The 10,217-nt window shown below is 54.4% G+C and overlaps 3 protein-coding genes across 3 annotated transcripts; 1 reads left to right on the top strand and 2 right to left on the bottom strand.

The window, feature by feature from the left end:
* Nucleotides 1-230: 230 nt before the first annotated feature.
* FIBRA_05747 (uncharacterized protein) lies at nt 231-1,248 on the bottom strand (the record flags this gene model as incomplete). The annotated part of the gene is made up of 5 exons (XM_012327502.1): nt 231-297; nt 353-671; nt 735-1,011; nt 1,079-1,179; nt 1,236-1,248. 5 exons carry the CDS (start codon nt 1,246-1,248, stop codon nt 231-233), a joined length of 777 nt encoding a protein of 258 aa, XP_012182892.1.
* A 376-nt stretch (nt 1,249-1,624) lies between these two features.
* On the bottom strand, nt 1,625-3,782 carry FIBRA_05748 (uncharacterized protein; the record flags this gene model as incomplete). The annotated part of the gene is made up of 11 exons (XM_012327503.1): nt 1,625-1,693; nt 1,757-2,087; nt 2,152-2,220; nt 2,272-2,480; nt 2,548-2,808; nt 2,862-2,886; nt 2,939-3,139; nt 3,214-3,400; nt 3,456-3,544; nt 3,598-3,693; nt 3,742-3,782. 11 exons carry the CDS (start codon nt 3,780-3,782, stop codon nt 1,625-1,627), a joined length of 1,578 nt encoding a protein of 525 aa, XP_012182893.1.
* Nucleotides 3,783-6,458: 2,676 nt separating this feature from the next.
* FIBRA_05749 (uncharacterized protein) lies at nt 6,459-9,611 on the top strand (the record flags this gene model as incomplete). The annotated part of the gene is made up of 3 exons (XM_012327504.1): nt 6,459-6,544; nt 6,595-7,529; nt 7,582-9,611. The coding sequence occupies 3 exons, from the start codon at nt 6,459-6,461 to the stop codon at nt 9,609-9,611; spliced, it is 3,051 nt and encodes a 1,016-aa protein (XP_012182894.1).
* Nucleotides 9,612-10,217: the final 606 nt, after the last annotated feature.

Here is a 10,217-nt window from a genome sequence, read left to right on the forward strand (position 1 = left end):
CTTTTCTGCAGAGGTCCGAGGAGGACATTATCAGGTTGCCTGGATTTGTGGACTGGAGTGATCATCGCATTGATATTTACTTCAGCTTCTAGGCCTAGTTTCCAGAAGATACTGTACACCCCTGTGTATCTAGTATCGTGTCCTTCCTTAAAGCACAGAACCTGTTGCCTTATATCCTCTGATCTAATACAATTGATTTCGCATAAGTATATGACTGCTACTTCTTCATACTACATGAAGTCATCGGGGTTTGAACCAAAGTCATCTAGTGCCTCGTCATATACAGATGTATCAAACCTGTAGTTCAAGAGTGTTGCAGTAGAATTCATGTAGACAGATGATGATTACGCACTTGTTTGATATTTTCGTCGCGCCCAAGACCGGCTTCACCGCTGCTTTCGGATTCTTCTTCTTCCCTGAAGCTTTGTCTCGCTGCTCCTTCTGTTTCTCGTTCGCAAGGGTAGTCAGGACGCTTGCCGTTTTGCGGACCTCGACGTCCCGCAGTGGCATAGCCAATTCTCGCACATGATGCTCGAGGAAAGCAGCGTAAAGCGGTTTGCTCTGATGTCGCTTAATGATGTATTCGATAACCTTGTTCGAGAAATCTATGAAGTCCTCCTTCGTACGAGGTTGCGCAGAAATAAGAGAATCTAACTCGGAGGACGAAGTGCCTGTAGGATCCCCGTTTTGAGAATATGCGCGCATATATGGCATCAGAATATTCAAAAACTCACCTCCTAGGGCAGCCGAACCGAGGAGATCCGCTGCATTGCTCAGATCGGCATTCAGCTCCCGCTCCTTGTCCAGTCTTGCCTTGGCCCGCGGGTCCAGCACCGCATCTTCATCGTAATCTTCATCCTCATCGTCTTCACCTGCGGCTGCACGAGCTGCTTTCGCCGCCTCCTTCGCCGCTAATACAGCTTTCAGTGTCCCCTTCTTCTTTGGCGGTGCTACAGGCGCCGCTGCCGGCTTCGGCTTTTCCTCCTCGTCTGAGGATGCCTCCCAGTCGCTCTGATCAGGGCGATCGTTACGTGGATAAGCGGTCAAACATAGCGTAAATACCCTAGAGAGAACGTACAACCGGCGCACTGTCTTCTTCGTCTTCGCCTTCCCATCTGCTCTTTACCGGCTTTTTAGCGACGGGAGCAGGCGCGGCGTGCGATTCGTTCTCGGATTCCTCTGCACATCTTACACTTGTGAGAAAGTAAACCAGAAGTGAATATGGAGGTAACTACCCCAGTCGGACATTCCGCAGCGATTCGAGCGAAGACGGAGGGCTCAGCAGTATAGAGGGTAGGTCGCAACAGTATTGTCCGAGATTTCCTGCACCCAGATCCCGATTATACTAAAATTTCGGCAGATGCCGAGAAGCCATCGAATGCGCGGAGTCTTAGCAGAAATAGTTGGTGTTCAATCTTAGTCCACAACTTGAACAGAAATCAACACCTTTAGGTGCGAACATTGAAAATATTCCATCGATCAACTAGAAAATTCATAACTACAGTCCGCAAATTCTCCTGTAGACCAACTAGAACATCCGTAACTACAGTCCGCGAGGCTTACTGGTACAAGCAGGATCTTAGATAACGATTCGGAAATAATCCCGGGACTCGACAAAAGCCCTTCACTTTGACTTGATAGCATCCTTGATCATATCGGCTGCTTTCTCGGCCATAGCGATAACCGGGGATGCCTAGATTCAGAGGCTCATCAAACCCAAACCATAAAAGAGAGGCTGTGTAAAGAGGACACTGACCGTATGACCTGAAGTAATTGTCGGAAATGCAGACGCATCCACGACCCTCAAATTCGGAATCCCATGAACGCGCAGGAAAGGGTCTACGACGCCACCGTCCTCCAATGGAGCCATCCGTGCGCTGCACGCCGGGTGATATAGTGTTTCCACTCGATCTCGTATAAACTCGACAATCCTTTCGTCGCTGGCTAAGTGCAACCCATGATCGAGGAGCGGATCCGTATCGCCACTGGGGTCAATGAGGGATGCAAAGGGCTCGGTGCGTGCGATGCGAGTTACTAGGCGTGTTGCACGAACGAGAACGTCGATATCATGCTTCGTCGACAGGTACCTGGAGAATACACCAAAATGTATTCATCACACTGGGCAGTATATGTATAAGAGGAACCACGTACTCAGGATCAAGAACTGGCTCATCGCTCGGGTCGGAAGAAATTAGTCGGACAGTGCCTTTGCTGGTAGGTCTATGAGGACAGGTCGGAATGAGTCCCACTTCTCAGTAGATTGAAACATACCTGAGAAGTACGGCGTGCAAGGCAAAATAATGACCCTTTGGGAACATACGAATCCCATGCTCCATATATGCAACAGGTGTATGGAAAAACTCGATATCTGGTGCTCCGGGGCCAGACGTCGTATCCTCGATGTCTTCCTCGATGGGGAAGTCGTTCGGCGGAAAGAGCTTCGGATCCGAGGAGCGCACAAAGCCTGCAGACTCGGCGGGCTGTGATGTATTGGGACGTCAAGAGGATGTCTACTTTTGAGGCAATGTTTCATAGGAACGGACTTACATTCGTTGTTAGGAGCCCTCTTCCCGTAAGTTTATATTGTATAAGGAGGGCCAGCGCGATGAAGATATTGTACGGCGTTGGATTAAAACGGGGATTACCTGACGATATGCCAGATAACAGCGCCCGGCTCTTATCCTTATAATGGAAGTCGATGACGGGATGATCCATGAGATGCGAGCCAACGCCAGGAAGGTCAACGAGCACGGGTATATTGTGGGATGCGAGATGATCAGCTGGGCCAATTCCGGACAGCATAAGGACCTAAATTCTGTATCATCACGCCGGAACGCCATTCCTCCGCGTATGCAACTTACATGAGGCGTATGTAGCGCACCGGCTCTAGAGTCAGGTTAATTGTATAGTTGTGTGTGCAGCGTGTACTAATACTTACGAGACGATGACCTCCTTCCTTGCTCTCACCTCATAGAGTTCGCCAGCATTGGTGTATTGGACGCCGACAGCGCGCAGTCCAGATCCATTGCTTGTGTTGTCAAATATGATGCGAGCGACTCGCGCTTTAGTGGCCACCTTCAAGTTAGGCCTCGCAAGAGCCGAGGGTGTCAAGTAGGAAGATTCCGTTGTCACACGACGTCTGGAGGAATCCATAAACGTCACTGCGAGAGCTTAGTATATCCAGCAGTCTGAATGTGATATTAAAAACCTTACTTAACTGGGTCAGGCACCCGAAAGTCAATTAATGCTCCTACACCAAACTCAGATCTACTCGAACATACCTTATTTACACCAAGTGTCCCTCGTGATGTATTGAAATCAGGATTTGGAGAGACACCCGCATTGGAACAGGCTTCCAAGAAAACTTTAGTGCTCGCTGCGGTGTGGCTAAAGTAGCCAACTCATCAAGCAGGTGTGAAATGAGGTACCGGATACTGAAATTATGGTGCACTGACCATTTACAGGGCCAGTAAAACTTCTTGAAGTGAGATCTGTAGGACCGTATGTCTTGCTCGGATGGAACTTTTCAAATTTGAGGAAGTACCTGCGTACAGAATGCATAAGCTTTAATATATATTCGGAGACATGATTACTTACCGGTTAAATTCCTTGTATGTCCATCCCTCGGCACCTTTCTGACCTTTCTGATATTCGGCCCATTGGTCAAAGTCTGACGGAGCGCCGTGGTGGAAACTTCGTAACATCAGGACGCAACCTCTACGAACAGCATTACCCGCTCACATCATGGCATTGATGGCAGAACCTACAATCATGAACGGCATTGTAATCACCCTCCGTTGTCAATGCGTTCAACGTGTAACCACTTACATCCACCCAGTAGTTTTCCTGCAAACAAAGTGATGGGAATTTTAAATACGAGGCTATCGATATTTAGAAATCATATCACCTCTCGGCCAGAATTTGACCTTCGAGAACGCATGATTTTGTGGGACGGTGTACAGATTATAGTCATGCTGTGAATGGAAAGCGTCACCATAAATCGCAGGGATCTGCGCAAACGACATCTGCGAAGAACTGCTTTGACTCGATACATGGTCTCAACAAAAGTAATAAAGACGTCTCAGTACCTTTCTCCCGCCTCGAGTAACAAGACGCGGACGTCTGGGTCTTCAGACAGTCGAGAGGCCAAGACACACCCTGCAGTGCCTGGAGTTTACGTTGAAACCTAGAGTTCGCTCGTAGAGATGGGCATAATAACATACCTCCTCCTACTATGACAACATCATACTCATGTGGCTCGTACTCGTTCTCAGTGCGTTTGATTCTGCGTCCCACACGCCCAGGCTCCGTGATAATGTCTCGAATAGCAAAATGCGCCGAGAGGCGTTGGCGTAGCACAATGGTAAGCAAGAGCGCTGCAGAGGAACCAATGATTGCCCTAGCAACAGAGACACGGCGAAGCAGGGCGATGACCCGTTCGATGGTCTCGGTCAGAGGACGATACCCAGCCATCGTACTCGGCCAACCTTGCGATTCTAGTCCAAGCTGCAAGCACTTAGATTAAGGAGCGCTGGATTGCGGAGCGGCAATACAGTACGTACTTGAGGCGAGAAACCTACACCGTGACCAGATATTCAAGTTCCGGCGTCCGACCGGCTTCAGCTTCTTCAAGTCCGAGCTTTAGCGTTCCCACCTCCCGTCAGGATAAACGTATTGGTTGTACGAGATATTTGTCCCAAATATATTCATGTACCGCAGGATTCAGAATACCATATAGGCTATGTTTTACATCCTGCTTGTCGGATATCGAACAACATCATGCGTAGGTAGGTGTAGGAATTTCCTTCAGCTTCTTGCCCTCCTTCTGCTTCTCTTCGGACGCGCGCAAGAGCACTGATGTTGCGTTCAATCAGCACCGATATCAGTTCCTGACGACACGCGCGTCCACTAGAGACACCAGCGTCTGACTGGCAGAACAATGTGACGAAACCCAAGCAATGGCTCCCAGCCTGCAACGAGGAGACACCGAGACAGCCACTTGCGGACATGCACTGTCCACGCATTGATACCGCCGCGAACACTGTGCAGCATCCCCGGATCTGGCCATAATCCAACTTGTTCTCAGGTGCCAGAAGACGACCCGCGAGCGCTGTAGTGAGTAATGAGCCATGAATGTTCTAGTTCTGCAAAGAACGCCGAAGAAATATTCAAAATTGAAGTAGCTGCAGAAATTACGCATGAAGAATTTGAGTCGCAGATGACACGAGGTGTCATCTGTGAGACTCGGTACTCTTGAGGGGGAAAATATACAAGACCGAACCTAATCATTCCGTTAAAACATAGTGGTACGAACGATGACAAGCAACAAAGATGTACTAGGGCGTCCCATGTCAGTTTACAAGAATCACCAGATGGACTCACATGAGGTAACCAGTTTCTGGATATGTTGCACACACAGCCAGCGCTGCCCAGGTGGACTAATATGATCAGATAGCTGGTGGGTCTATGCCTATTGATTGCCGCTATCGCAAATTGTAGATTTGAGTGTCAAATATTTGAACATGGTCAGAGTTAAAGGATAGCCGCTCTCGAGTTGTCGCCGCCGACGAGTAGACGCTGTATAACGGCTAGCCCAAAGCAGAGAAACGACCATGGTCACATAGAGTAAGATGTTCCGGCGAAGTATCAATGGCTTGTTTTCCATGGACCCAGGTCGAAACACATACACCGAGCCATGCCGACGACGGTCGGGACGAGGTGCCAGCTTTGAGCGATGGACTTAGTATCCGCCGACGAAGCTGTGACCTAGCACAATGATTAGGAGAAAATATTATCTCCTGATACTAAAGTTACAGAGACGTATGAACGTACGCAAATTCGATACGTTGCGCTCCATCATCACGACTATAGCAGCATAGGAACAGTGTGTAATGATGTTCGGACGGACAAGTCCCAGCAATTTTGAACGAGAAAACGAAGCTGCAAGTGGGAGACATACATTGTGGCATCACCCTTCCGGAAGAACATTTGTGACGAGGCGACGTCTGTGCAGACAATGCGGCGCTCTGGATCTACTCCAAACCCAACAGAAAACCCACTCTCTCCGTTGGCAATACGTTTTCTCTTCAACTGGGCAATAATTCGCCGTATTCTCTTGGAGGTTATAGATACATAAATCCTCAGCTGATGCGTCTCGCGCAATCATCCCAACTGAGAATAGTGGATGTAAAGTCGAAGCCCGTAGCGAGTGAAATAGTGGTCATGGAGGAGCAACTGGAGCCTGACTCGGAGTTGTAGCGTCGTCGTCTGTGACGGAGCCGTGCAGTGATAAGATTAGATTGCGCAAGCGTACAGATCCGGGAGACCGCCCACTTACCGCCCATCGAATCCAACGGTCTCCACCGAGGACCCACCCCTCAGCTATCTCGCACCTGTTCTGTAGTCTATCCTTATTCTTCACGACCTTTGTATGACTTCTCTCTCCAACGCAACAAACAATGTATCGCCCCGCGCTGCGCTTCGCCCTTATCCTCTCCTTGATATATGACTGCTCCGCAGTTGCAGCCTACACCGCTGCCCCCAGGTATGTTGCTTTTCGGCGCGTATTCGGAGCTGATGGAGAGCGTATTGTAGATGGGGCCAAGCTTCCGTGCTTGTAGAGGATATCTTGTACATCCAGGGTGGCAGAACGGACCTGTACAATCAGTATTCATATTCATCTGCTCCTCCGACAAACGACATGCTCGCCCTTTCCCTAACGACTTCATTCAATCTCTCTTCTCCCTCATGGAGCCTCATTAGTGGGTGCTCCAACTGTTCCTCCTCCCAGGGCCCCGCCGTGGCCTGGCACACCTTGTCGCCACTCAACACCACTTCTATGCTTCTCTTCGGCGGGGATTTGGGGCCCAATTCAGCGATAACCGTTCCAGAAGCGGCCAACTCGGCTGGTCTAGTAAACGTCGCGCACGCGCTCTCACCTATATGGGACGACGAATCAGAGTCGTGGGCAGACGAGTCGCTGCGACGCATGTACCACTCGGCGTCTGCCACAGGCGGGAAGGTTTACATTGTCGGTGGCGAAAAGACGGACGGCTCAGGTGATGCGTTCTCAATCCACTATGTATTCGATCCCTCTATTCCCTCATTCTCCGCGCTGCCGTCCACGAACGGCCCGCCAGGCATATACGGACACGCCTCGGTTGTGCTTTCAAATGGGCGGCTGCTGGTCTTTGGCGGCTACGAGGAATTGAGCGGTACCCTGCTTCCATTCTCGACGGTGTGGTCTCTGGACACAACGCAATCATCGCCCAGTTGGTCTCTGCTTCCTGTGGCCGACACGAGTCTGCCCACTCCGCGCCGCGGATTCGCTGCAACGCTAGTCGACGGCGGCAAAGTCGTCATCCAGGGAGGTGCTGATGCGCAGCTCGAGACATCGTATAGCGATGGCTGGGTGCTGGACACGACCACGAGTCCGATGGTCTGGACCCAGGTGGCCGCCTTATCTGAGCTCGGCCCTCGGCGGGATCATTTCGCCGTCGGACTGGGCACACAAGTTCTCTTCGGATTCGGTGCGTGCTGCAGCCTTCTGGCATTTCACAAACTCTAAATGGCAGTCTGAAGGGTACGAGACAAACGGACCTGCCCCTGCATCTCTGCACGTCTTTGATGTCACCAGCGGCTCCTGGTCTCCGGGATACACGCCGCCGCCTGCTGTAACATCCCCCACAGTAACTACCCTATCGGGCCCGGAGCCTTCGTACACCCCTGGCGGCGGCGAATCGTCGGGCACTGGGTCCAGCCCCGGAGGTCCGGGTAGCAGTCCCAATCCTACAGGCAGCGGGTCTGGTAGCGGGGGAAGTGGCTCGGGCTCTGGGGATGGGTCAGGTAGCGGGGCGTCTGGCGCGAGCTCATCCAGCAACCACCATGCGACGAGCATCGTTTTGGGAACCGTCTTCGGTGTCTTGGGCCTTCTGGTTGGCACCTCTGCTGTCGTATGGTACATTCGACGACAACACTCCAGGCAGAGCTTTCATATGCTCCGTCCCTCGGATGATGATGACAATCTACCAGCACTACCTATTGCAGGCAGCCGCGAAAAAGGCCTTCCACCGGTCATTCATAATGTGAGGAGTAAACTGGGTGCATTCGTACCCGGACTTGCTCCTGCTGCCGTACCACCTCCACAGCGCCGGGACATGCTTGCGGACGAGGACACTCGAGAGTTCGCCTGGCAGGCTACGGTGCGCCGAGAGACCAGCAGCGGCCGCTCATCCTGGACGACCATGCGACGATCCGCGTTGAGCGACATGGTGCACGACTCACTCACCTCTCTCCGCACTGTCGGGGGCACCGTGCTTGCCTATGCCGCCGGCGCACGTAGCATGCTTTCGCGGGAAGGCAGCGCCGCCTCGCGGTCGTCGGCATGGTGGGAGAAAGAGCGGGGATACGAGCCATACGCAGATGAAGCAGCGCTGATGGGCGATCGCTCCCGCGCAACGCGCCCCAGGGGCGGGCGGCAGCCGTCTGACGGGCCATCGCTCGACGATCCGCTCGGCGATGATTCGATCGAGGCGTTCGCGCTCCCCGCCGAGTACCTCGCCGACGTCGACGCGGATGCAGACACACCGGAGCGGGGCCCTCCCTCCCTCGCAGACGCGCCCCCGCGCCCATACGCCCACATTCGCGCGCCGGCCGCGACCACCGATCTGACGCGCCTCTCGCCCGTCTCCGAGCGCCCGACGCTCCCGACGCTGTCCAGCCCCCCAAGCTCGGATTCGTCTCTCCCGCGCTCGATGCTGTTCCTGCCCGCCACGAGCAACCTCAACAGTGCGTCGGGCCCATCGCGCAGCTCGCACGAGACCCCACGCTCGCCACGCCCGTCGTCATTCCTCGACGCAAACCCGCCGCCGGCGGAGCCCATACGCCGCTCGAACAGCTGGTGGGTGCGCTTCGCGAAGACACCGCTGCTCGACCGACGCAGCAGCGACGCGCGCCCGCCGCTCACGATCCGCGACCCGAACCCCGCGCCGCGCCTCGCCGAGTCGCTCGTGCCCATCGAAGAATCGGCAGCGTCGATGCACGCGGGGGAGGCCTCGGGGGGCTCGCGGCACCGGCGGAGGCGGGACGTGTACGCGAGCACGCAGCACGGCCGCTCGGCGTCGTCGCTGCAGACGGCGCGCACGGCGGACTCGGCGGTGCTTGAGAAGATGGGGCGGACGATGGACGTCGTGCAGAAGGGCACGGTGGGCTCGCACTCGAGCGCGCCGAGCGTGGACAGCGCGGACGAGCGCAGCCCGGGCGCGGCGCCGCATGCAGACCGCTCGCTGGGCGGGCGGCCGTCGCCACTCCTCCCCGATGCGGACGACGACGGCGGGCGGGGGCTCGTCCAGTCGCCGGTGCAGATGGAGGGCGCGGCGCCGTTCCCCTCGCCCCCGACGTCACCGCGCACGAGTCCGCCGCGGCGGCCGACGACGGGGCAGGTCGCAGCGCGCGTGCAGGCGTTTGAGCGGCGCATGTCCGTGCAGGAGGGGGGTGCGCGCACGAAGAGGGATCGCGCGAGCGTGTACGGGATCGCGCCGAAGTCGCCGCTGTTTGTTGCAAACCCAGACCACCGGGCGAGCCCGTCCGACGCTTCGTCGGCGGGGACGTGATGCGATATGGCCCGCTGGATTCCCCTGGTGAGACTGGCGAAGGCGAAGGTTGCACCCACGCTGAGGTCTCCGTGCTTCTATCATTAGAGTTTGTGTCGAGTGACTTATTAATATAGGGACGATGTATGCCCGCTGCTTTTAGTGCTGCTATGTATAGGAGACGTTCAACGTCCACGACTGCGACTCGACTGTTGTTCTCACACTGCCCTGTTTTGCGCTACGATTGTTCACGACGACGTTATGAAATGATGTTTGTGTTTTGTATTTACCATAGGACGCTGACGAAGCAAACCGTCATGGTGCTTGCGTTGTCGGCCGGGATGACATGAGATGCAAATACAGCCGTGACGAGTTGGATCGTTGGCGAAGAAACGCAGCCGGCGCTCCCTCGAGGCCGACAGGCCCTTGAGCCGTTTCTTGTGGGAGAAAGGCGCCGCGCAATAAAAGCGGAGGTGCGATCACACGGAGGCGACTCAATCTTTGCTCAATCTCGGGCGTAGCGCGCTGCGATTGTGTTTTGCGATGCGGACGATTGGCGCACTGGAGCTGGAGGGGCCACCCTCCGCGACTCGATCGGCCTGGAGGCGCGGGGCAGCCTCCCCCCCC

This window comes from Fibroporia radiculosa, assembly GCF_000313525.1.
Source record: "Fibroporia radiculosa TFFH 294 genomic supercontigs, scaffold5178, whole genome shotgun sequence".
Classification (NCBI taxonomy): Eukaryota; Fungi; Basidiomycota; class Agaricomycetes; order Polyporales; family Fibroporiaceae; genus Fibroporia; species Fibroporia radiculosa.